The following is a 27,095-nucleotide window of genomic DNA, read 5'->3' on the forward strand; positions in this document are numbered from 1 at the left end:
ATTTGCTTTTCAGTTCTGTAAATTCATACTTTCTAAGGCCAACTCAGTGTAATTCACCCCAGAGCTTCCTACCATGTGAGCAGAAGCAGCTTCCCAAGCCAGTCCTGCAGCATATAGCCTGTACCATACCTTCACAGCGTGGGGTTTGCCCTCTCCATTGTCCCAGGGCCGTGCACTCCAGCTTCTCCGATCCATTCAGCACAAACCCCATCACACAGGAGAAGGCACAGGTGGAATTATACGTGAAGTCTCCATGCCAATGAGTGCAGTTTAATTGGCCTCTGTCCGGGGAATCCAGCACTGGGCACTTGACAGCTGAAATAGCAAAGCAGAACTGTATAAGGGGATAGGTCCATTGGTGCTGGAGGGTGAAGTGACAAGAGAATCAGCCAATGAGGGGGTGAAAGTGCCATGGATGTGTCATAGTATCATAAAATCATAGAATATCAAGGATCTCAGGAGTTTATCTAGTCCAACCCCCTGCTCAAAGCAGGACCAATCACCAACTAAATCATCCCAGCCAGGGCTTTGTCAAGCCTGACCTTAAAAACCTCTAAGGAAGGAGATTCCACCACCTCCCTAGTTAACCCATTTTTCCACATCTTTCTTGTAGTGTGGGGCCCAAAACTGGACACAGTACTCCAGATGAGGCCTCACCAATGCTGAATTGTCAGTGTCAGCGTATGAGGGTGAATGCTGGGGGTATGCAGTTCTGGGTGTTGTGGTGCCAGAGGCATCATGTGCTGGGTTGTGCAAGGCTGGGGATTTCAGACCATTGGAGGGACATGCCAAGGGAACTGGGTGCTGGATGGTGAAATGCTATGTGGAATGAGGAGCTGGGGTGTTAGCACCTCTGGGGGATGAGATGCCATCATGAGTTCAATGGCTATGTGCCAGAGATGTGGTGCCAGAGGGACGAGCTGTCTGGAGGGGGGCACCAGGCACAGAGACTGATGGTTATTGAATTGCCGGGTTAGTGGGGTGCCAGGAGGCAGGTGGCTGGTTGTGTCTGGGGGAAGGTGATGGGAAGAGAAGCAAAGGGACAGTAGTGTCAGGAGTTGTGGGGCATTCACTTGGCACTTGAGTAAAAGCCTGCCCAAGGAGCAGGGCCATAACAAATCAGGCTCATTGTCTCCGTTTTACACAACTTTCTCTCAATGAAGCTTTACATTTCACAGCTGCCCCAGATCAAAAGGTCCAGTCCCTGGGCTCCCAACCCATTGTACACAATAGCTCTCTTCCCTAGACCTGGCAAAGAAATGGTCCCCTATAGAAAGTCACCTTGGCTCACCCCAGCTCAGCAATGTACATTCCAAACACCCCACAGTTAACGCTGTGCCTCTACCTTCACAGCGCGGGGTTTGCCCTCTCCATTGTCCCAGAGCCATGCACTCCAGTGTCTCCGATCCATTCAGCACAAACCCCGTCTCGCAGGAGAAGGTGCAGGTGGAGTTATACGTGAAGTCTCCATGCCAGTGAGTGCAGTTTAATCGGCCCCTGCCTGGGGAATCCAGCTCTGGGCACTTGACAGCTGGAATAGCAAAGCAGAACTGTATAAGGGGATAGGTCCACTGGTGCTGAAGGGTGAAGTGACAAGGGAATCAGCCAATGAGGGGGTGAAAGTGCCATGGGTGTATCAGTGTATGAGGGTGAGTGCCAGCGGTATGGAGTTCTGGGTGATGTGGTGCCAGAGGCATCATGTGCAGAGTAGTACAACGCTGGGGATTTCAGACCATTGGGGTGGCATGCCAAGGGAACTGGGTGGTGGGTGGTGAAAAGTTATGTGGAATGAGGAGCTGGGGTGTTAGCACCTCTGGGGTATTAGATGCCATCATGAGTTCAATGGCTACGTGCCAGAGATGTGGTGCCAGAGGGGTGAGCTGTCTGGAGGGGTGGTACAAGGGACATGGACTGATGGTTATTGAATTGCCAAGTTAGTTGGGTGCCAGGAGGCAGGTGGCTGGTTTTGTCTGGGGGAAGGTGACGGGAAGAGAAGCCAGGAGACAGTAGTGGCAGGGGTTGTGGGGCATTCACTTGGCACTGGTGTAAAAGGCTGCAGAAGGAGCAGAGCAATAGCAAATCAGGCCCATTGTCTCCCTTTTACACAACTTTATCTCAGTGAAGTTTTATATTGCACAGCTGCCCCAGAACAAAAGGTCCAGGCCCCTGGCTTCCAAACCATTGTACACAATAGCTCTCTTCCCTAGTGCTGGCAAAGAAATGGGCTTCTATGGAAAGTAACCTGGGATCACACCAGCTCAGCAATGTACATTCCACATCCCCCACAGTAAATGCTGTGCCTCTACCTTCACAGCGTGGGGGATGCCCTGTCCATTGTCCCAGGGCCGTGCACTCCAGTGTCTCCGATCCATTCAGCACAAACCCGGTCTCGCAGGAGAAGGCGCAGGTGGAGTTATACGTGAAGTCTCCATGCCAGTGAGTGCAGTTTAATCGGCCTCTGCCAGGGGCAGCCAAACCTGGGCACGTAACAGCTGAAATACCAAGGCAGAACAGTACGGATTACTCCACGATGCCTGCAGCAGCCCACAGCACTGGAAATCCTGGCCTTAGCTTACATTATCATAGCGGTTACAGAGTTTCCTGTTAGTGTTCACAGGGGCTCTAAATCCTGGGTTTAAGATTTCCTTGATTTGCTTTTCAGTTCTGTAAATTCATACTTTCTAAGGCCAACTCAGTGTAATTCGCACCAGAGCTTCCTACCATGTGAGCAGAAGCAGCTTCCCAAGCCAGTCCTGCAGCATATAGCCTGTACCATACCTTCACAGTGCGGGGTTTGCCCTGTCCATTGTCCCAGGGCCGTGCACTCCAGCTTCTCCGATCCATTCAGCACAAACCCCATCACACAGGAGAAGGCACAGGTGGAATTATACGTGAAGTCTCCATGCCAATGAGTGCAGTTTAATTGGCCTCTGTCTGGGGAATCCAGCACTGGGCACTTGACAGCTGGAATAGCAAAGCAGAATTGTATAAGGGGATAGGTCCATTGGTGCTGGAGGGTGAAGTGACAAGGGAATCAGCCAATGAGGAGGTGAAGTGCTATGGGTGTGTTAGTGTATGAGCGTGAGTGCTGGGGATATGGAATTCTGGGTGATGTGGTGCCAGAAGCATCATGTGCTGGGTGGTGCAATGCTGGGGATTTCAGACCATTGGAGTGGCGTGTCAAGGGAACTGGGTGGTGGGTGGTGAAATGTTATGTGGAATGAAGTGCTGGCGTGTTAGCACCATTGGGGAGTTAGATGCCATCATGATTTCAATGGCGAGATGTCAGAGGTGTGATGCCAGAGGGTGAGCTGGCTGGAGTGGGGGTACCAGGGACAGTGACTGATGGTTATTGAATTGCCAGGTTAGTGAGGTGCCAGAAGGCAAGTGTCTGGTTGTGTCTGGGGGAAGGTTATGGGAAGAGTAGCCAGAGCACAGTAGTGCCCGGGGTTGTGGGGCATTCAATTGGCACTGGTGTAAAAGGCTGAACAAGTGGCAGGGCAATGATGACCCAGGAATATTGTCTCCCTATCTACACAACTTTCTCTCTGTAAAGATTTTCATTCTATGGCTTCCCCATATCAAAAGATCCTCTCCTGTGTCTCCCAAACCATCCTACACAAGATCTGGGGCAGAGATCTGGGCTCATATGGAAAGTGAGCCTGGATCTGGTCAATTAGGAAACAAAGAAATAATAAGTAATATGTGTCAATCTTTGCAGACTGCTCTCTTAATAAAAAAAAGTGTCTATATCTGACATGGTCGGAAAAGGATGTGGATAGACAAATTATCTCAGTGGAATGGGGTTTGATCTCGGAAAGAGGACCATCAACCTCAGTCTGCAGCACAATAAAAGAAATTTATTTAATATGCTGTTTCAATGGTAGTTCACACCAGTTAGGTTAAAAAATATAGAGAGACTCAATGGGGATAAATGTTGGAGCAACTGTGGTGAAAGAAATTTTATGCATATATAGTGGATATATCCAATCATTAGAGAGTAGTGGGATGCAATCCATAACCAAATATCACAAATTGCTGGATATTTATTACCAAATGACCCTCCTGGGGCTTCCTAATGGAAATGATCACACAAAAGGAAATGAAGAATTAATCACTCATCCGTTAGCATGCTTGGCTATTGTAGCCTCTCATAAGAAAAAAAATAGCCCAATCATTGAGGAATGATTAAAAAAAATATGGGAAGTTGTGCTTATGGAATAATTAATACACCAATTACATACCCATCAAAATAGACTGAGGACAGATGGATATCTACATATTTGGTTACCTTTTATTCAGTAGTCATACAAAATACATACACCTTCAAAAAAACCCAGCAAATCTGTCCAATTTTTGTGATTTTCAACAATCGAAACATATCTGGTCTGTTAAATATGTGTATATAGAGATTTTACTAAATTTGATAAAATCATTAGAAACAAGATGGGCATTATAATGACACTCACTCTGTAATATGGTAATATCCTCTTAAATAGAGAGATATGATTACTATATTCCTGTACAAAGTCTCTTTAAACAAAAGTTTATGGTTATAATCGTTGTTTTGTTTCTGATATTTACATGGCAAGGGTTTGTAAACTTGTTAAAACTTTCTAAATAAATAGTAAAAGAAAGCAAGGAAGAGTGCCTGGTATCACAACACCATCACCACATACTCTCTGGACAACAAAAGTTAACCCTGTGTCTCTGCCTTCACAGAGCAGGGGATGCCCTGTCCATTCTCGCAGGGCTGTGCACTCCAGCTTGCCTTGTCCATTCCACCCAAACCCCGTCTCACAGGAGAAGGTGCAGGTGGAGTTATACATGAAGTCTCCATGAAAGTGAGAGCAGTTTAATTTACTCTTGGCCAGGAAGGCCAGTATTGGGCACTTGACAGCTGGAACTGCAAAGCACAGGCCTTTAAGGTAGAAGTGTGGAGGTGTTGGGGGGTTGATCCTTTGATGGTGGAGAGTGAAGTGCCAGGGGAATAGGCTGAGGAGTGATGAAGTGCCATGGGTGTGTGGGTGCATTAGGGTAGGCGCTGGGGCATAGAGTCCCAGACGTGCATGTGTTGGGTGGTGCAGTGGTGGGGGTTTCAGACCCTAGAATGGTGTGCCATAGGTGCAGATTGAAGTGCTGGGCTGCTAGTGCCACAGGAGGATGAGGTGCCATTGTGAGTTGAAGGGAAAGGTGTCTGGGGTGAGGTACCAGAAGGGCAGGGTGTAGAATGGGGTGGTGCCAACGGGTGGGATACTAGGGATATGAACTGATGGTTAGTGCAGTGCCAGGCTGTTGGGGTGCCAGGAGGCAGGTGACTGGTTGTGCCCAGGAATGAGGTGATAGGGGAAGGGATGAGATGGCAGAAGGTGGGGAGCGAGGATGTTGTAGTATGAGGTCAGGGTGCTGGGGGGATGGAGCATCATTTTTCACTGGTGTAAAAGGCTGCCCAAAGGGCAGGGCAATGGCGACCTAGGCTCATTGTCTCCCTATTATACAATTTTCTCTCTATAAAGCTTTCCATTGCACGTCTGACCTGGATTGAACAATCCTCCCCCATGGCTCCCAAACCAATGTACACAATAGCTCTCTTCCCTAGACCTGGCAAAGAAATGGGTGTTATTACATGAACTGTGACCCCATAGATCATTCTTGCAACCAAGGTCCTACAGTTGTACCAAATCTTGTACAAAGGATGTCAAGTAAGGTGTCTATGGAAAGGTTGTAATTTGCTAGTTATGATTATGCTGTCTGTATGTGTATATCGTTTTCATATTTGAAGTTATGAATATTGGCTATGTACTTGTATCTCAATGTGTTTGATTCCAAGTAGCATCAGTGAAGTATTTGGTCAGCTTCCTGAGAAAGGAATATTCTAAGTCCCTAATCAAGAAACACTTAACTGACAATGGACTTTGGGAGACACCAATGCATATCTGAGCTTTCCTGGGAATGTTCAAACTAACATGTAAACAATGGAGTTGGCCTGCAAAAAGCTGAATCATTCATGGACATATGACTTGCCCAGGTGGCTACAAACTCCATCTTGTTGCTGCGATTTTACACAGAAGAACAAAGGGGTTTCTGCCCAAAAGAGAAAGAATATAAAAGGCCCTGGAAACCCCTCCATTTTGTCTCCTGCTGGCTCCAGAGATATCTCCTCTACCCCAAAGAGATGCCTGAAGGAAACTGAAACAAAGGACAATAACTACGGGGGTGTGAGTGATTGCTCGACTCACGCCATAAACTACAATGTTGGTATGAAAAGGATTGGGGCCAGACTAGGAAGGAGTCTAATCTGTGAAAGAAGCTTTTTGGAACATCTGTGAGGGTGAGATTTACTTGTGTTCAGTTTCCTACTGTTTTAGGCTTAGACCTGCATGTTTTGTTTTATTTTGCTTGGTACCTTACTTTGTTCTGTCTGTTATTACTTGGAACCACTTAAATCTTACTTTTTATATTGAATAAAATCACTTTTGCTTATTAATTAACCCAGAGTAAGTAATTAATACCTGGGGGAGCAAATAGCTGTGCATATCTCTCTATCAGTGTTCTAGATGGTGGACAATTTATGAGTTTACCCTGTATACGCTTTATAGAGAGTAGAACAGATTTATTTGGGGTTTGGATCCCATTGAGAGCTGGGTGTCTGGGTGCTAGAGACAGGAGCACTTGCTAAACCATTTTCAGTTAAGTCTGCAGCTTTGGGGGCATGGGTCAGACCCTGGGTCTGTGTTGCAGCAGATTAGCATATCTGGCTCAACAAGACAAGGTTATGGAGGCCCAAACTGGCAGAGAAAACGAGCTCAGAGGTAGTCTCAGCACATCAGGTGACAGTCCCAAGGGGGTATCTGTAACCGAACCTGTCACAATGGGCTCCTATAGAACCACACAAGCTCAGCAATGTACATTCCACACACACCCCCCCCCCACAGTTGATGCTGTGCCTCTACCTTCACAACGCGGGGGATGCCCTGTCCATTGTCCCTGGGCCATGCACTGCAGTGTCTCCGATCCATTCTGCACAAACCCCATCTCACAGGAGAAGGTGCAGGTGGAATTATACGTGAAGTCTCCATGCCAATTAGTGCAGTTTAATTGGCCCCTGCCCGGGGAATCCAGCACTGGGCATTTGACAGCTGGAATAGCAAAGCAGAACTGTATAAGGAGATAGGTCCATTGGTGCTGGAGGGTGAAGTGACAAGGGAATCAGCTAATGAGGGGTGAAAGTGCCATGGGTATGTCAGTGTATGAGGGTGAGTGCTGGGGGTATGGAGGTCTGGGTGATGTGGTGCCAGAGGCATCATGTGCTGGATGGTGCAATGCTGGGGATTTCAGACCATTGGGGTGGCATGCCAAGGGAACTGGGTGTTGGGTGGTGAAATGCTATATGGAATGAGGAGCTGGGGGTTAGCATCTCTAGGGAATGAGATGCCATCATGAGTTCAATGGCTAGATGCCAGAGGTGTGGTGCCAGAGGGGTGAGCTGTCTGGAGGGGGAGTATCAGGGACAGTGACTGATGGTTATTGAATTGCCAGGTTAGTGGGGTGCCAGGAGGCAGGTGGCTGGTTGTGTCTGGGGGAAGGTGATGGGAAGAGGAGCCAAGGGACAGTAGTGGCAGGGGTTGTGGGGCATTCACTTGGCACTGGTGTAAAAGGCTGCAGAAGGAGCAGAGCAATAGCAAATCAGAACCATTGTCTCCCATTTCCACAACTTTATCTCAGTGAAACTTTACATTGCACAACTGCCCCAGATCAAAAGGTCCAGTCCCCTGGCTTCCAAACCATTGTACACAATAGCTCTCTTCCCTAGATCTGGCAAAGAAATGGAAAGTCACCTGGGATCACCCCAGCTCAGCAATTTACATTCCACACTCCCCACAGTTAATGCTGTGCCTCTACCTTCACAGCGCGGGGGATGCCCTGTCCACTGTCCCAGGGCTGTGCACTCCAGCATCTCCAATCCATTCAGCACAAACCCCATCTCGCAGGAGAAGGCGCAGGTGGAGTTATACGTGAAGTCTCCATGCCAGTGAGTGCAGTTTAATCTGCCCCTGTCTGAAGCAGCCAGCACTGGGCACTTGACAGCTGGAATATTAATGGAAATTATACCCAGGAATAGATTGATCAGTTTAATAAGGATATTAAGCAAATAATTTCAGAAGAATCCAATATAAAATGTAATCCCTTTTCACATCCCTGGGTTACAATAACATGACTCAGGCTTATTTACTGAGGTTACATGTTCAATTCAGCCCACTTAAGGCGTCTCCACCAAACTAATGAACTCCTAATTAACACTGAATTTACTATCCCAAATGGCAGTTAGCCAAGACAAATATCCCCCTTTTTGACTTATTGAGACACTAAAGCAAATTTGCTTTTGTCCTTTAGGCAAAAATGGTGTGCGGTCTCAGTTCCCGACCTAGTAGGTAAGACACTGTTTCCTACTCCTGTAGGAGCTTGCCTCAGTAACTACTATGGCTATCGAGATATTGACCTTGCTACTGTAATTGCTAGAGATGGGTTGGTATAGGTACTCTGAAGACCTCCATTAGTCTGTACTGATTGCTCCACGACATCTGAACAGCTCACAGCACTGGAATCCTGAACTTATCACAGCAGCTACAGAGTTTCCTGTGAGTGTTCACAAGGGCTCTAAATCCTGCATTTAACATTTCCTTGATTTGCTTTTCAGTTCTGTAAGTTCAGACATTCTAAGGCTTCAGTGCTTCCTACCATGTAAGCAGAAGCAGCTTCCCAAGCCAGTCCTGCAGTGTATAGTCTGTACTGTACCTTCACAGTGTGGGGGATGCCCTGTCCATTGTCCCAGAGCCGTACACTCCAGTGTCTCCGATCCATTCCGCACAAACCCTGTCTCACAGGAGAAGGCACAGGTGGAGTTATATGTGAAGTCTCCATGCCAGTGAGAGCAGTTTAATCGGCCTCTGCCCAGGGAATCCGGCACTGGACACTTGACAGCTGGAATAGCAAAGCAGAACTTTATAAGGAAAAATCTGGAGGTGGCAGGGGATGGTCCTTTGTTGCTGTGAGGTGAAGTGCGAGGGGATTAGCTAATGGGTGTGCGTGTGAAGTGCCATGAGAGCATGGGTACATGAGGTTAGGTATTGGGGGCAAAGGGTGCTGGGGGATATGATGCCAGAGGCATCATGCTTCACATGACATTCCCATAAGCAAACTAGGGAAATGTATTCTAGATTTAATTTCTAGAAGGTGGGTGCACAACTTCTTGAAAAAAATCACACTCAGTTACAATGGTTTGTGTCAAACTGGGAGGGCGTATCTAGTGGAGTGCCACAGGAATCAGTCCTGGGTCCAGTACTATTTAATATTTTCATTAATGACTTGGAGAATAGAGTGGGGACGATGCTTATAAAATTTGCAGATGACACCAAGCTGGGAGAGAGTGCAAGCACTTTGGAGGACAAAATTAGAATTCAGAACTACCTTGTCAATTTGGAGAACAGTTCTGAAATCAACAAGATGAAATTCAGTAAAGACAAGAGCAAAGTACTTCACTTAGGAAAGAAAATTGAAATTCATAACTACAAAATGGGGAATAAGTGGTCAGGTGATAGCACTGCTGAAAAGGGATTTTAGTGGATCACAAATTGAATATGAACCAACAATGTCATGCAGCTGCAAAAAAGGCTAATGTTATTCTGGGGTGTACTAACAAGTGTGTTGTATGTAAGATATGGCAGATAAATGTCCCACTCTACTCTGCACTGCTGAGGCCTCAGAAGGACTAGTGTGTGCAGTTCTGGGTGCCACACTTTAAGAAAGATGTGGACAAACTGGAGAGTCCAGAGAAAAGCAACACAAATGATGAAATGTTTAGAAAACCTGGCCTCTGAGAAAAGGTTAAAAAAACTGGGCATATTTAGTCTTGAGAAAAGAAGAGGGGGTATCTAATAATGGTCTTCAATTGTGTTAAGGGTTGTTATAAAGAAGACAGTGATCAATTGTTCTCCATGTCCACTGAAGATAGGAAAAGAAGTAATGGGCTTAATCTGCAGCAAGAGCAATTTAGGTTAGATATTAGGGAATTTTTTTTAACAGTAAGGATAGTTAAACTCTGAAACAGGTTACCAAGAGAGTTTGTGGAATCCCTGTCACTGGAGATTTTAAAGAATAGGTTGGACAAACACTTGTCAGGGGTGGTCTAGGTTTACTTGGTCCTGCCTCAGTGCAGGGGTCTGTACTTGAAGACCTCTTGAGGTCACTTCCAGCTCTACATTGCTATGTGTTAAGTGATACAGTGCTGCGGTTTTCAGACCCTGGGGGTGGCATGTCTTGGGCGCTGGGTGGAACAATGCTGTCTGGAATGAGGTGCTGGAGTGTTAATGGCTAGATGCCGGGGGTGTAGTGCCAGAGGGCTAACTGTCTGGAGTGGGGGTACCAGCGACAGAGACTGATGGTTACTGAATAGCCAGGTTAGTGGGGTGCCAGGAGGCAGGTGTCTGGTTGTGTTTGGGGGAAGGTGACAGAAAGAGGAGCCAGGGGACAGTAGTGCCAGGGGTTGTGGGGCAGCCAGTTGGCACTGGTGTAAATAGCTGCCCAAGGGGCAGGGGAATGGCAACGCAGCTTTGCATTGCACATGTGCCCCATATCAAAGGATCTAGTCCCCTGGCTCCCAAGCCATCATACGCAATAGCTCTCCTCCCCAGAATGGGCAGAGATCTGGGCTCCTATGGAAAGGATGTCTCATATCACACCAGCTCCACCATGTATTCTCTGCAAACCCCACAGTTAACGGTGTGTCTCTACCTTCACAGAGCGGGGGATGCCCTGTCCATTGTCCCAGGGCTGTGCACTCCAGTGTCTCTGATCCATTCCGCACAAACCCCGTCTCACAGGAGAAGGTGCAGGTAGAGTTATACGTGAAGTCTCCATGCCAGTGAGTGCAGTTTAATCGGCCCCTGCCCGGGGTGGCCAGTGCTGGGCACTTGACAGCTGCAGACAGTCAGAATACGAGCAAAATAAGGACAGTCAATGTAAGGACCCACTCTCGCTCTTGATGGGGTCCTCTGTACACAGCTCTCAGCCCTCACAGCAGATCCTTCCTCCCCCCGACCAGTGGAAGTGGCAGAGCCAGCTTCAGGGATGGTGTCATGGGAGGGGGGGGGGAAAGAGGGATGGTAATTGAGCCAACTGCATGAGAGCTGTTTGTTTTGTGGGAGCTATATTGGCATAGTTGTGGGGAGCTAGGACAGGAATACCGGTGGCTGATGTAAATTCTATGATTCTTTGTCAAGGCCTGAGCCTTGAATACCAAAGGTTGCTGCAGAACAGTGTATGGCCACATGGCTTGACTAGTGGGAAATGATGCACAAATTGGATTGAGGTGTGTTAGCAGAGCTGGGATTGGGAGATACGCAAGACCAGAATAGCAGGGAGCGAGGCAGGATGTAGATCAGGATTGAAGTGCTTTTGCAGAGCTGTATAACTCTCTTGAATTGCAAGATTCCAGTGCTCCAGTCCTCCTCCCCCATGTCGCCTGTCACAGACAATCGGTGAGCCTCAGTTACTTGTGAGGGCAACCACCAGGTGCAGCCATGATAGCGTTAGTAGGGAGCAGTTATAATAATATTCCCTTAAATTACACTGCTCTACAGGCAAAATGCTTCTGAAATAAATGTAGTCAAACTTTACTAAATCTGGGTCACTGAGAACGAAAATGATGCTTAAAATTGTTGATTGCCTCTAGTTTTCAAGATATGCTATTCAGTCAGTATATACAACCCTTGACTTGGGAATAGCGGAGGATAAGTGAGTTATAAAGGGAAGGGATCTCAATTTAAACCAGAAATGACTAAAATACATCTTTGACTGGATCTATGAATAAATCTATGACTGGGTTTGGACAGTACTTGCTTTTTAGGCAAAACAATGAATGATGCAATCTGAAGCTGGTATTGCATCATACATGATAAACTCATACATCATACATGATACAGGGATAAACTCACTGCCTTCATTCTGTTATAAAAAGGCGATCAGCAGTGAACCAGCTGAGCGGCGAACAGCGGAGGCTAACAGAGGGAGTTTGCCTGGGGAGAGTGCACTGAGGCTTTCATCTGATAGGCTTCTCTGAGTAGTTACTACAACAGCTGAGGAAGCTCTTAGAAGAAAGGAAATATGGATGGCGAGCGTTCAGCTGTTATCTGCACAGGATGTGCCATGTTTGCCTTTCTTCCACAGGACAGAAGTGACTTTGTCTGTAAAAGTGCAAGCCGGTCCCAATATTGGAAGAGAAGTTTCGAGGTCTGGAGAAACAAGTATCGACCCTGTGTTGCATAAGAGAAAATGAAGATTTCCTGGATAGACGTCAGGATATGCTTCTATGGGCACAACATTCTGAAGCATCAGAGCAGGCTGAGCAGCAGGGACAGAAGGACGGTGAAGAAATTTGGCAATATGTGACTTCCAGAAGAAGGAAGAGGAGCATTGTAGAGGAGCGAACTCACCCTTGCAGCGCCTCCTGCTGGTGACTCCTGGGAATTAGCTCGATTCAGCTCCGGAGCGCCCTCTGCAGGCCGGTGTTCCGCCTGTCCTCTGCCCCCCCCCCCCCGTGTCCCTCCCTGGATCCGGTGCCTTTTTACAGGGGTGCTGCCCCCTGGCAGTAACCCCTCAGTCTTAGGGTCTCCCCTCCCCAGGGGACCCCCCACCCACTATCCCCACCTTGCCTCAGTATATGGCTACTGCCAGTCATTGTCTAGCCCCCATGCCCTGGGGCAAACTGCAGTGTCAGCCAGTCATCACTGGCAAGGTTGAGTTTGGACCTGCTGCCTTTGCCTACCCCTGGGCTGCCCCCTGCAACTCCCAGTAACTGTTGCTAGGCCGTAGCCTGGGGCTTTCCAGGCTGAAGCTCCCCAGCTCCTCTGGCTTTCCCCAGCCCTGCTTCACTCAGGTACCCCGTGTCCAGCTCCCTGCAGCCAGGCCCATCTCACTCTACAGCTAGAGAGAGACTGTTTGCTCCTGGCTTCCCTGGCCTTCTTATAAGGCCTTGTTGCTCAGTTTGGGGCGTGGCCCCAGCTGCAGCCACTTCCCCCAATCAGCCCAGCCTAAAAGCTGTTTTCTCTAGCCACAGCCCCCTCCTAGGGCTGTTTTTACTCCTTCAGGGCAGGAGTGGGGGTCCACCCCGCTACAAGCGTCCATGTACCAGCAATGCAGATACAGCTGAGCAACCGTTTTCATGTTCTCTCCACAGGTACTAATGCGGAGAGTGGACTAGATGATACATCTGAGGGAAGGGAGCAGAAGGAGATTCCACTGATTGAAAGGCATGAGATGCACTGTCCTAGGGATGGAGGTTCCATGACCACCACTCCCAAGAGAAGGGGGCGGGTGATGGTGGTCGGGGACTCCCTCCTCAGGGGGACTGAGTCATCTATCTTCTACCCTGACCGGGAAAACCAAGAAGTGTGCAGCTTGCCAGGAGCTAGGATTCATGATGTGATGGAGAGACTGCCGAGACTCACCAAGCCCTCGGATCGCTACCCCTTCCTGCTTCTCCACGTGGGCACCAATGATACTGCCAAGAATTACCTTGAGCGGATCACTTCAGACTACATGGCACTGGAAAGAAGGATAAAGGAATTTGAGGCTCAAGTGGTGTTTTCGTCCATCCTCTCTCGGAAAAAGCCCGAGTAGAGATGGTCGAATCGTGGAGGTCAACAAATGGCTACGCAGGTGGTATCAGAGAGAAGGCTTTGGATTCTTTGACCATGGGATGGTGTTCCAAAAAGGAGGAGTGCTAGGTAGAGATGGGCTCCACCTAACGAAGAGAGGGAAGAGCATCTTCACAAGCAGGCTGGCTAACCTAGTGAGGAGGGCTTTAAACTAGGTTCATCGGGGGAAGGAGACCAAAGCCCTGAGGTAAGTGGGGAAATGGGATACCTGGAGGAAGCACGAGCAGGAGAGAGCAAGAGGGGAGGACTTCTGTCTCATACTGAGAAAGCGGGACGATCAGCAAGTTATCTTAAGTGCCTATACACAAATGCAAGAAGCCTGGGAAACAAGCAGGGAGAACTGGAAGTCCTGGCACAGGCAAGCAACTATGATGTGATTGGAATAACAGAGACTTGGTGGGATAACTCACATGACTGGAGTATTGTCATGGATGGATATAAACTGTTCAGGAAGGACAGGCCGGGCAGAAAAGGTGCGGGAGTTGCATTGTATGTAAGAACAGTATGACTGCTCAGAGCTCTGGTATGAAACTGCAGAAAAAGTTTCTGGATTAAGTTTAGAAGTCTGAGCAACAAGAGTGATGTCATGGTGGTAGTCTGCTATACACCGCCAAACTAGGGGATGAGGTGGACGAGGCTTTCTTCCGGCAACTAACAGAAGTTAGTAGATTGCAGGCCCTGGTTCCCATGGGAGACTTTAATTACCCTGATATCTGCTGGGAGACCAATACAGTGGTGCACAGACAATCCAGAAAGTTTTTGGAAAGTGTAGGGGACAATTTCCTGGTGCAAATGCTGGAGGAACCAACTAGCGGCAGAGCTCTTCTTGACTTGCTGCTCACAAACCGGGAAGAATTAGTAGGGGAAGTAGAAGTGGGTGGGAACTTGGGAGGCAGTGACCATGAGATGGTCGAGTTCAGGATCCTGACACAAGGAAGAAAGGCGAGCAGCAGAGTACGGACCCTGGACTTCAGAAAAGCAGACTTTGACTCCCTCAGGGAACTGATGGGCAGGAACCCGTGGGAGAATAACATGAGGGGGAAAGGAGACCAGGAGAGCTGGCTGTATTTTAAAGAAGCCTTACTGAAGTTGCAGAAACAAACCATCCCAATCTGTAGAAAGGATAGTAAATATGGCAGGCAACCAGCTTGGCTTAACAGTGAAATCCTTGCTGATTTTAACACAAAAAAGAAGCTTACAAGAAGTGGAAGATTGGACAAATGACCAGGGAAGAGTATAAAAATTTTGCTCAGGTATGCAGGAGTGAAATCAGGAAGGCCAAATTACACTTGGAGTTATAGTTAGCAAGAGATGTTAAGAGTAACAAGAAGGGTTTCTTCAGGTATGTTAGCATCAAGAAGAAAGTCAAGGAAAGTGGGGGCCCCTTACTGAATGAGGGAGGCAACCTAGTGACAGAGGATGTGGAAAAAGCTAATGTACTCAATGCTTTTTTTGCCTCTGTCTTCACAAACAAGGTCAGCTCCCAGACTACTGCACTGGGCAGCACAGCATGGGGAGGAGGTGACCAGCCCTCTGTGGAGAAAGAAGTGGTTCGGGACTATTTACAAAAGCTGGACGAGTACAAGTCCATGGGGCCGGATGCGCTGCATCCCAGGGTGCTAAAGAAGTTGGCTGATGTGACTGCAGAGTCATTGGCCATTATCTTTGAAAACTCATGGTGATCGAGTGGAGGTCCCGGATGACTGAAAAAAGGCTAATGCCCATCTTTAAAAAGGGGAAGAAGGAGGATCCGGGGAACTACAGGCCAGTCAGCCTCACCTGAGTACCTGGAAAAATCATGGAGCAGGTCCTCAAGGAATCAATTCTGAAGCACTTAGATGAGAGGAAAGTGATCAGGAACAGTCAGCATGGATTCACCAAGGGCAAGTCTCATGCCTGACTAACCTAATTGCCTTCTATGATGAGATAACTGGCTCTGTGGATGAGGGGAAAGCAGTGAACGTGTTATTCCTTGACTTTAGCAAAGCTTTTGATACAGTCTCCTACAGTATTCTTGCCAGCAAGTTAAAGAGTTATGGGCTGGATGAATGGACTATAAGGTGGATAGAAAACTGGCTAGATTGTCGGGCTCAATGGATAGTGATCAATGGCTCCATGTCTAGCTGGCAGCCGGTATCAATCGGAGTGCCCCAAGGGTCGGTCCTGGGGCTGGTTTTGTTCAATATCTTCATTAATGATCTGGAGGATGGCGTGGACTGCACCTTCAGCAAGTTTGCAGATGACACTAAACTGGGAGGAGTGGTAGATACGCTGGAGGGTAGAGATAGGAATACAGAGGGACCTAGACAAATTAGAGGATTGGGCCAAAAGATACCTGATGAGGTTCAACAAGGACAAGTGCAGAGTCCTGCACTTAGGACAGAAGAATCCCATACAATGCTACAGACTAGGGACTGAATGGCTAGGCAGCAGTTCTGCAGAAAAGGACCTAGGGGTTATGGTGGATGAGAAGCTAGATATGAGTCAGGAGTGTGCCCTTGTTGCCAAGAAGGCTAACAGCATTTTGGGCTGTATAAGTAGGGGCATTGCCAGCAGATCGAGGGGCATGATCATTCCCCTCTATTTGACATTGGTGAGGCCTCATTGGTGTGTCCAGTTTTGGGCCCCACACTACAAGAAGGATGTGGAAAAAATTGAAAGAGTCCAGTGGAGGGCAACAAAAATGATTAGGGGGCTGGAGTACATGATTTATGAGGAGAGGCTAAGGGAATTGGGATTATTTAGTCTGCAGAAGAGAAGAATGAGGGGGGATTTGATAGCTGTTTTCAACTACCTGAAAGGAGGTTCCAAAAAGGATGGATCTAGACTGTTCTCAGTGGTACCTGATGACAGAACAAGGAGTAATGGTCTCAAGTTGCAGTGGGGGAGGTTTAGGTTGGGGGAAGATATTAGAAAAAACTTTTTTCACTAGGAGGGTGGTGAAGCACTGGAATGGGTTACCTAGGGAGGTGGTGGAATCTCCTTCCTTAGAGGTTTTTAAGGGCAGGCTTGACGAAGCCCTGGCTGGGATGATTTAGTTGGGGATTGGTTCTGCTTTGAGCAGGGGGTTGGACTAGATGACCTCCTGAGGTCCCTTCCAAACCCTCGTATTCTATGATTCTAAGAAGCAATGGGCTTAAATTGCAGCAAGGTCAGTTTAGGTTGGACATTAGGGAAAACTTCCTAACTGTCAGAGTGGTTAAGCACTGGAATAAATTGCCTAGGGAGGTGGTAGAATCTCCATCGTTGGGGATTTTTAAGAGCAGGTTGGACAAACACCTGTCAGGGATGGTCTAGATAATACTTAGTCCTGCCTTGAATGCAGGGTACTGGACTAAATGACCTCGTGAGGTCCCTTCTGGTTCTATGATTCTATGAGTCAATCCCAACCCAGGAGCTAGTGCCCAGTTCTATGTGAGGAGCCTGCAGCATTCTGGGATAGCCCCATGCTTGTCACAGCTGCCATGAAGCCTCAGCTAATCTGGATGCAGCAGCAGCCACATGGACAATGATGTCACCCACACCCAGGGCAACGGCCTCACAGGCCCAGCACTGCTGGGAGCTGCACTCAGTCACTGAGCCATAGTGCCTTCTTCATGCTCAGGAAGTTCCTACTCCTCATCCTCTCTGCTCTTTTGACATGTGCTTATTTCTAGTTTGCCTGTATCACTGTGTCTTTCTGATTGTCAGCTTTTCAGGGGAGGGGCCATCTTCTATTCTACAAGTGTCCAACATGACAGAGTCCCAACTGGAGCCTTTAGGTCCGACTGGGAGGCAAATTGATAATAGTCAGAACAGGGAAACCTACAGTTAAGGATGCCTAAATGTTTCCATTCTAACCCCTGGTTTTTCAATTGCTCAGAATTTTCCAAAATTTTTGCTTATTGGGCTATTACTTATCTGTGCAAAGGTGAAATTTTGGGGAAAGATTAAGCCAAAACTAAGTTTTGATTATGAGAAATGTGAAGAAATACACTTTTCCCAGTATAAAACAAAAATTCAGTGCAAAGTTTTCTTTAACACCTCTGCAGGCAAAACACTTTGGGATAGACAGCTGAAATTTACAAGGGAACATTTATAAGAGGGGAGAAATGTCTGTGAGAACTGGGTTGGATCTAGCTGGATTTAGTGACCTGCGACATTTACAGTGTAGTCATGTATCCTGGTTTTTACTGACAGCATTTATAAACCAATATTTATAGTATGTATGGCCAGCTTAACTGTGCAGGCCGCATGCTCCCTAATGCTCCTGTCTCACTCTGTGCGGCTGTCTCAGCTGTTCACTGAATAAGGAGCTCTAACAGGGGTCAGGGCATGTCATGGAGTCATTGGGTGATGCTCTGGAACTACTCCATATGAAGCCAGTCAGGACTCTGGGGGAGCATGCCTCCTTTCTCTGCGCATACTGTCACCAGGGCAAGAAGCTTACATAGCTTCAACTTTCCTGGGTCTGACCTCAGAGCATTCAGCGTCTTCTTTCTCACTGGGCACTTCCTGCAGCGAGTCCACTTGGGTGGGGCTCCTGTGGAAGCCAAAGGGCCCTGCCCCCCATCTCCACTCTCAGCCAGCCATTGCAGACAGAAGGTTTATTAGTCAACAGGAACGCAGTGTAGAGCAGAACTTGTTAGCACAGAAAAGAGTGACTTGAAGCCAAGTTCATCTTGGGGAGTCCTGGGCCAGATGCCCTGGACTCCCCTTCTTCCAGTTCCCCTAAGCATACTGCCAATTTCCAGTGACTCGACCTCAGACACCCATGTTGCTCCTCCTCCCTGTCTTTGTCTCGCTTCCCGGGCAAAGAATCACGTGGTTGTCACCTGGTTACATCCCTCTCCTGGGTCTAAGGTTAGGAAGGGGACTGGACAGAGCATACATGCAGGCAGCTGGAGTAGCCTCACCTGCCCCAGAGGTCTCAGCCAAAGTCACAACCCCTATTCCCACCACTGAGGTATTGGTGCAGCACACAGGGAAACTGAGGCATACACAGTATTCATGCAAAACAGTAAAACTCACATAGGCTCAACAGTAAGACTCACATAGGCTCACATACAACATAACAAGGGAAAATCCCCACTTCATTACAGGGCACACTCAGCAAGGCAGGTTCTTGTCTCATTGAATTGAGTGCTCATTTGGCAATGCAAGACTCCCCAGGAGGTGTCATCTCACTGACCGTGAATGGTGCATAGGTCAGGGCATCCTGCAAGTACCAGCCAGAGTTCCAGACTTTGTTCTTTAAAACAACAACTTGGGAAAATCCATCCCCAAAATGATGCTATGGGGACATTGAATTTGCACCACTAGGCGCTCAGAAGTCAAGAAATGCTGATGTTACACCTGCATGCACAACTTGGACTAGTCAGCTCCCCATTGTGGTATAGTTTTCAGTTATGTGATCACATAATGCTTCTCTTATAAAACAATATAATATCACAGCCTTAGCTAGACGCTTGGAGCATCTTTTAGTACCATGTATTGCTCTGTATATGGAGTCCATGAACATAATCTCAATGTAAGATGCAGGGTGAAAGATATGTTCCTGCAGGGCCCTTGCCATCCAATCCTACAGAAAATAAGGCACAGTGTCCTGTTGCTGATCCCAGGTATCGTTCACTGTGCATCTTACACAAGGCACCCTATAACCTGCAGTCATTTGATATGATCTTTTATTGCATTCTTGGAGTAAAAGTACTGAACTGCAACACCTAAAGGAACTGCATCGTTAGAAACTTCAAGGTGTGCAATTAATGAATATATTTAATCCATGCAAAATATAACTTTAAGTCAAGCTAGAGAAAAAGAAGAATTCAGCTGTGGACAGATGTAGCTATAAAAAGTTCAAGAGCCCCATTAGAAAAGGGGCAATGTGGCCTACTTCTTCAGGGGAGACCTGGGTTCTGCTGCTGGCCTGTGGGGTGACCTTTAGTGAGCCACTTCCACTCTCTTTCTCAGTTACCCCATTTGTAGAATAGGGATAATGATACTGACCTGCTTTATAAAGGGCTTTGAAAGCTACTGATGGGAAGTACTAGAAAAGGGGTAGGTGTTTATTATCATTTAAAGGGTCAGGTTGAACAAAACATGTTCAGGGCTCATTTATTCCAATTTCCCACCGTTGAGAGCTCTTCATGATCAGGGCCAAAATATGTCTTATCAAATGTGATTATTTAGTCAATAACATTATTTGCTCTTTCCTATTAGGGCTCTTTTTATAGACACACCACTCCTGTGTAAGAGACCTGCTCCTTTCCCACGTTGACTTGTTTTGATCTGATGAAATGTTCTGGACCTAGCAATAGTCTGTCTGTCACCCTCCCAGTCTTTCAGAGGTAGGAATTACTCTACTGTCACATTAAAGAAACAAAGAGCATAGAAAGGGCTACTTAATGACAGCACCAAGGAAAATGACAGACTATTGTAGCGTTCCAGGTAGCCAGCAGGGGCAGCTCATTCAGTTCCACGAATGAGGTGGGTGGGATAAGACACACATCCATAACCTTACAGTAAGCACCCGCCCATGTCCCACTAGGCCTGCCAGGAGGAACCCTCCTACTAGGTCAAGGGTGCTGCTTTCTCCCCTGGAAAATCTGGCTGCCCCATCAATGATGGCTTGTACTTTTCAATCCAAACCCTCTGACCCTATTGTGAATGTCTGCAGCAGCAGAAACCCAGGAAATGCAGGGGTTCAGAGGGGCCTTTCTGGTTGAAAATAATCCATCAGACTCTTGGGCTTAAGGCTTTGGACAGTTCCTGTTCTAAAGACTGCGACTCTTGCTGGACTCTCTCTAGAGCAGGGTAGATTTCAAGCAGTTAGAACATGCTCAGAAGCCACAGTAATGGGCACGGTCTAGGAAGTGCACAGTGCAGCCCCAGTGTGTGGGGAAATCTGCTGCAGACCATTCACTACTAGAATTAAGCTTGTCAAGGCTGAGGTCTGTAGTCACTCCTCGGTCAGTTTCTAGTCCTCTAAGTCAGACTGGTTATTTGTAGCATTTGCTAATATTTCTTTGACAACTGCACATCAAAGCCAGCCTTAGCATTTGAGTAGCCCTGCAAAACAATTTTTGCTAGCTCCAGTTGTAAGGGACTGTTGTTTACCATGCATACACGGCTATGCACAGGGCTAGATGAGGATGTGAGGGAGGGTTAGCTGGTTACACCCCAAACATATTTGTTCCTGCACAACTCTGCCTCTCCCTACTTATCTGATTTTGGTTTTTATCATGTTTCCACCCTCAGGTCCTCTGCTCTACCCATGCTGCCAGCCTCTGCTTCTGGTTAGCTGGCTCCCAAAAGCATCTTAGAATCATAGAATCATAGACTATCAGGGTTGGAAGGGACCTCAAGAGGTCATCTAGACCAATCCCCTGCTCAAAGCAGGACCAATCCCAACTAAATCATCCCAGCCAGGGCTTTATCAAGCCTGACCTTAAAAACCTCCCTAGGTAACCCATTCCAGTGCTTTACCACCCTCATAGTGAAAAAGTTTTTCCTAATATCCAACCTAAACCTCCACTACTGCAGCTTGAAACCATTACTCCTTGTTCTGTCATCTGCTATTACTGAGAACAGTCTAGATCCATTTTCTTTAGAACCCCCTTTCAGGTAGTTGAAAACAGATATCAAATCCCCCCTCATTCTTCTCTTCTGCAGACTAAATAATCCCAATTCCCTTAGCCTCTCCTCATAAATCATGTGCTCCAGCCCCCTAATCATTTTTGTTGCCCTCCGCTGGACTTTTTCAAATTTTTCCACATCCTTGTAGTGTGGGGCCCAAAAGTGGATACAGTACTCCAGATGAGGCCTCACCAACGCTGAATAGAGGGGAATGATCACGTCCCTCGATCTGCTGGCAACGCTCCCACTTATACATCCCCAAATGCCGTTAGCCTTCTTGGCAACAAGGGCACACTCCTGACTCATATCCAGCTTCTTGTCCAATGTAACCCCTATGTCCTTTTCTGCAGAACTGCTGCCTAGCCACTCGGTCCCTAGTCTGTAGCAATGCATGGGATTCTTCTGTCCTAAGTGCAGGCCTCTACACTTGTCCTTGTTGAACCTCATCAGGTTTCTTTTGGCCCAATCCTCTAATTTGTCTAGGTCCCGCTGTATTCCTATCTCTATTCTCCAGCGTATCTACCACTCCTCCCAGTTTAGTGTCATCTGCAAACTTGCTGAGGGTGCAGTCCACGCCATCCTCCAGATCATTAATGAAGATATTGAATAAAACCGGCCCCAGGACCGACCCTTGGGGCACTCCGCTTGATACTGGCTGCCAGATAGACATGGAGCCAAACAAATCAAATCTTCATGCATTCTTCTGAATTGTCCCTTTGCCTAGAGTGGCCTCCCAGGACCAGGAGTGGCCAGTTATATGGGACCGTGGTGCCCGGGTTCCAGCAATATTTAGGGCCCGGGGGCCTGGGGGCCTGGCTCAAGCAATGTTTGGGGCTGGGTCTCTCCCCTGGCCCTGCCTGCCGCCCCCATGCACCTCCCCCAAGTGTCCCCCGGTCCCCACTTGCTGCCCCTGTGCACCTCCCCCATGCCCGGAACGTCCCTGCCTCAAGCTGGCGGCTGCCTGCTGCAGCTCCGAGCTGCACTCTGCTCTGCTGTCTCCCGGCATCAACTGCCGCCACAGGGTCGTAGCACCCCCCATCCTGTAGTGCTAGGGAAGGCTGACTCTGACCCTGCCCTTCCACCTTGGACCCTTCCCTTTTCCTGTGGGACCCTCCATCAGCACAGGGGACCGCCCCCATCCACAGTCACCAGTCCTACCCCACACTGGGCAAGGGGAAGTCCCATCCCCCACCCCCAGGGAGGCTACAGTGAGGTGCAGCAGTAGGGGAGGAGGATCACATGTGATGGCAGCCCCCCCCCACCCTGACACCCACCACAGGGGAGGTGAGGGGGCTTCCTGGACCTGAGAGGGGCCCTAGGAGCACGTGCAATGACAGTGGTGTGAGGCAAGTGTGCTGCCGGGGTGGGGGTCTCCCCCAGAGCTTGTGGCTACTGGCGGGAAGAGGGCTGGGGGGAGTTCTTCTCTCTGACCCCAGTCCCAGGGCAACTCAGCTACACCCCAAACTCCTCAGCCCCAGCACCGCCCCACCCCAGAAACCACACCCCCAGACAGAGCCCTCACTTCCCCACACCCCAACCCTCTGCCCTAGCCCTAAGCCCTTCCCACACCCCAAACCCCTCATCCCCAGCCCCAGCCAGAGCTCTTATCCCCCCATACTCTAACCTTCTGCCCTAGCCCTGAGCCCCCTCCTGCATCATGAACCCCTCATCCCCAGCCCCACCCCACAGCCCTCAACCCTGCACGCAAACCCTGCACACAAAGCCTGAGCCGCTCCCACACCCCAAACTTCTCAGCACCAGCCCTACCCCAGAGCCCTCACATTTTTACATTATTTTAAAAAATATATATTGTCTTACAAGGCAGGTGTGGGGGGGCGGGACTTGGACCTGTTCTGGGCACCACCAAAAATTATACAAACCTGCAGTCCCTGCCCAGAACTGATCTGTGCAGATACAGGTGAATATTGAGTGCAAGTAGAGAGGGATTTTGCCTCTAAACACAGCACAGGTGACACCACTAATAGAAGCCTGTGTCCAGTTCTGGGCACACACTTTTAAAAGGGCTTTGCAAAACTGGAAAGGGTTCAGAAAAAACACTATGAGGCTAATGAAAGCTATGAAACCTGCCTTCTAGTAAGAACAAAAAAGATCTATTTATCTTATAAAGAGAAGGGTAAGAGGCAACTTGATTAATAGATGTTAAGGCCAGAAGTGACCATTATGATGATATAGTCTGACCTCCTGTATAGCACTCCAAGGGATGGAGAATCCCCCACACCCCTTGGTAAGTTGTTCCAATGTTAATTATTCTCATGGGCAATTCCAGTCTGAATTTATCTGGCTTCAGCTTCCAGCCATTGGATCATGTTATACCTTCGTCTGCCCAGCAGAGGAGCTGGCTCTGCCATAGGCAGCTGCTGGCAGAGGCTGGAGCTGCCCTGGGGTCAGGAGGCTAGCCTGGAATCCTACCCTCTCTAGCCACATGAACTAGGGGCCCCTAGCTGTGATTTTGCACCCCCAGCCCTGGGAATCCCTGGTGATCTTTAGCGACAAGCATCCCGCCCTAGCCTCAGAGTTGCTTTGGTTACATTTCCAAGGGTGTCTGCACAAGGAGCAGGGCAAGAAACTCAGTGTTTTTCAAGAGATAAACGGAGAGTCTCCTTTCCATTTCCCCTAGGGCCAGCTCTCATTAATGTCCAGTGAGGCTACAGCCGGGGAGTGTCATGTCATGGGGCTATGACCATCCCTCTAGCTCCCTGCAGGCACCAGGCAGACAGGAGACACCCAGCCTGCACCAGTGTAGTGCATTAGTAGGAGCATTGCCAGCAGATCGAGGAAAGTGATTATTCCCCTCTATTCGGCACTGGTGAGGCCACATCTGGAGTACTGTGTCCAGTTTTGGGCCCTCACTTCAGAAAGGATGTGGACAAATTGGAGAGAGTCCAGCGGAGGGCAATGAAAATGATCAGGGGGCTGGGGCACATGACTTACGAGGAGAGGCTGAGGGAACTGGGCTTGTTTAGTCTGCAAAAGAGAAGAATGAGTGGGGATTTGATAGCAGCCTTCAACTACCTGAATGGGGGTTCCAAAGAGGATGAAGCTCGGCTGTTCTCAGTGGTGACAGATGACAGAACAAGGAGCAATGGTTTCAAGTTGCAGTGGGAGAGGTCTAGGTTGGATATTAGGAAACACTATTTCACTAGGAGGGTGGTGAAGACCTGCAATGGGTTACCTAGGGAGGTAGTGGAATTTCCATCCTTAGAGGTTTTTAAGCCCTTGACAAAGCCCTGGCTGGGATGATTTAGTTGGTATTGGTCCTGCTTTGACAAATGGACATTCTCCTTTCCATTTCCCCTAGGGCCATCTGTCTTTAATGTCCAGTGAGCCTGCAGCTGGGGAATGTCATGTCATGGGGCTGTGACCATCTCTCTAGCTCCCTGCTTTGAGTCCTGCTTTGAGTAGGGGGTTGGACCTCCTGAGGTCTCTTCCAACTCCTAATCTTCTATGATTCTTCTATGATTCTATGATCACAAACACCACTGCAAGTGTGGTTCTGCTCTGGTGAAGAGTATGGGTCAATGGCCCTGCCTAGGCTGGGCAGCACACAGCTTGTGCAGTGCGAGAGCTGTTTATTTACCCTGTACATTACAGAAATAGCCCAACTTCTCTAAACATCTCTGTGCCGATGTCACTGCAGCCTCGCCAGGGTTAGCTACATTGATTTCTAAACAGATCTAGTTAATGTGGTACAAAAGCTGTGTGTAGACAAGCCCCTACTCAGTTGGTCTGCTCCCCATGCACCTGTCTTTAGTGACTCAAAGAAATGTTACCACTCCTTACATTTACTAGGCTGGAGCAAGAAGCGGGAGTAAGGAGTGACCAGCAGCCCCATTGCTTCTTGTGCATCATCAATGGAACCATGTCTAACCTCCCATCAGTGTCACCTGTGCAGATATTTGCACAGCAGCTGGGTTGGCAAGATGTCACTGAATGGGCCTTGTGTCATATGGAGAGTCTGTGTTATCTGGTACAATGTACAGAAAGAAAAGAACTCAGCTTGACTCAGTGGTCCCAGGCCAGGTTTGCAAGGCTGGTGCAATGAAGTTTCCCTTTCAGACCACCATATAACGGTCTGAGAACTTGCTGGAGTTTGTGAGCAGCAAGAGCAGACAACTGGAGCTCTGCTAATAATGGAGCATTAGCCTTGGACCTGTGTGTGTACCCAGATTGACATTCACAAGGTGCTGCAGCTGACACGTAGGAGAAAACATCTTTTTACTTGTAACTTGAGCACATTTCACAGGGAAACATCGACACAAGAAACACAGGACTCTGGGATGCCCTGCCTCCAGAATCACCGTGCAATTCAGGCCTGAGCATGGATGGCAAGATGTCCAAGATGGCAGTGCAGTATCCTCCAAAGAAAATGGTGGCACAGATCCTAGGATGATAACTGATGAAGCAACATCCTGCAATGCCTCCAGCCAGGGGATGAGCATGGTGGGCTGTCTGGTCTCCCCCCATCTCTAAGCCCTGTGGCTTCATTCATGTTGAGTATCCCTAACATAGTATAATGCCACAAAGAGTGAATTTCTCCTCCACATCACCCGAGTATGAGATCCCCCTCCAATGGCCAGTCCATGCACCCTGCCCTACAATATCTGTATGGGACTCTTTGGACACACTGCTGAAGTTTGACTGGTGTGGCAGGGGACAACCCTTGTCCAGCCTGCAAACTCAGGTGGTCCCTGTGATTGTTGTGGAACTTCCCAAGCTGAATACATCAAACCAGTTATAATTAAGCTGGAGCTCGACTACATTTTACAGTTAAAAACAAACCACTATGGGAGGATGGGGAAACCAGCCAGAGATGATACATGTACATGTAGAGCTGGTAAAGCACAGATAACACGGAGATGAGTGTGGTATAAACCCCAGAGAGATAGAAAGATTAGCGAGGGCTCCAGGCCAACCACCAGCTGCAAACACCACATGAGAAGCCAAAGGTATTAAATGCTAAGTCTGGGGCTGTTCAAAGAGGTGAGGTGCTCAACTTCCAATCAGCATCAGTGGATCTGGGTTTTTCCCCACATAGGCTCTGAGAATTCCACTATAAAATCAGTGGGGAGGAGGCAGGAACAGCTCCTGGCACCCATTTGCACACTCTGGAGCCGCTGCTGTCCAGTTCCCCAACGTCAAGCACAGCAGTGTGTCCAGCCCTTGCAGTTCAAACCCTTCCTGGCACTGGAACTTGCATGTGGAGTTGTAGCTAAATTCCCCCAGGGTATGGCTGCTGACAGGCCTGGGGTCAAGTTTTTGCACCTCACAACTAAAAGGACATACAGCAGCATGAGCAGCTGGGAGGCAGGGGGAGGGGTTTCAAGCACACATGCCTGTTGCTCCCTCAAGTTCCCAGGTCTCAGGCTCTCTGGAGCACAGCCTACCCCAGCCCCTTGGCTTGAGCTTCAGCAGGAGCCGCAACATCCATACTGCTATTTGTAAAGCTCGGGCTTGAGCCCCCTAGCCCAAGTCTGGCTAGCTGGGCTTGCACCCAGCTGCAGTGGAGATGTGCCGTGACAGCCCTGCTGGGGCTGAGCTCTGCAGGCAAGGAGAAGGGCACATGCTTTCTCTGGGTAACAGAGTGAGATGAGTAGCCTGTCTGAGAAGTTGTGTCTGCCAGTCAGGCCCAGCTTTAAGCCGATTCCACTGATTCCCGGGAATCGGGCCCCGCGCTGAAGAGGGCCTTGCGTCTGTGCCTAAGGGGGCCCCGCTCCAGGGGTCTTCAGCAGCATTTTGGCGGCAGGG

General features: G+C 48.5%; 1 protein-coding gene across 3 annotated transcripts in view; it reads right to left on the reverse strand.

Annotated features, from left to right (window-relative positions):
• The window catches only part of LOC123375390 (P-selectin-like), a 76,176-nt gene that overhangs the window by 35,307 nt on the left and 13,774 nt on the right, over window positions 1-27,095 (reverse strand). Inside the window, exons 5-12 of one of the 3 annotated variants that reach the window (XM_045026220.1) lie at window positions 10,792-10,977; window positions 8,797-8,982; window positions 7,903-8,088; window positions 6,954-7,139; window positions 2,779-2,964; window positions 2,307-2,492; window positions 1,346-1,531; window positions 130-315 (exon numbers count right to left, since the gene is read on the reverse strand). In XM_045026220.1, the coding sequence (XP_044882155.1) occupies window positions 130-315; window positions 1,346-1,531; window positions 2,307-2,492; window positions 2,779-2,964; window positions 6,954-7,139; window positions 7,903-8,088; window positions 8,797-8,982; window positions 10,792-10,977 (1,488 nt within the window). The remainder of the gene's footprint in view (window positions 1-129; window positions 316-1,345; window positions 1,532-2,306; window positions 2,493-2,778; window positions 2,965-6,953; window positions 7,140-7,902; window positions 8,089-8,796; window positions 8,983-10,791; window positions 10,978-27,095) is intronic. The other 2 variants (XM_045026221.1, XM_045026222.1) reach the window with 2 other exon arrangements.

Source organism: Mauremys mutica, chromosome 8 (assembly GCF_020497125.1).
Source record: "Mauremys mutica isolate MM-2020 ecotype Southern chromosome 8, ASM2049712v1, whole genome shotgun sequence".
Lineage (NCBI taxonomy): Eukaryota > Metazoa > Chordata > Testudines > Geoemydidae > Mauremys > Mauremys mutica.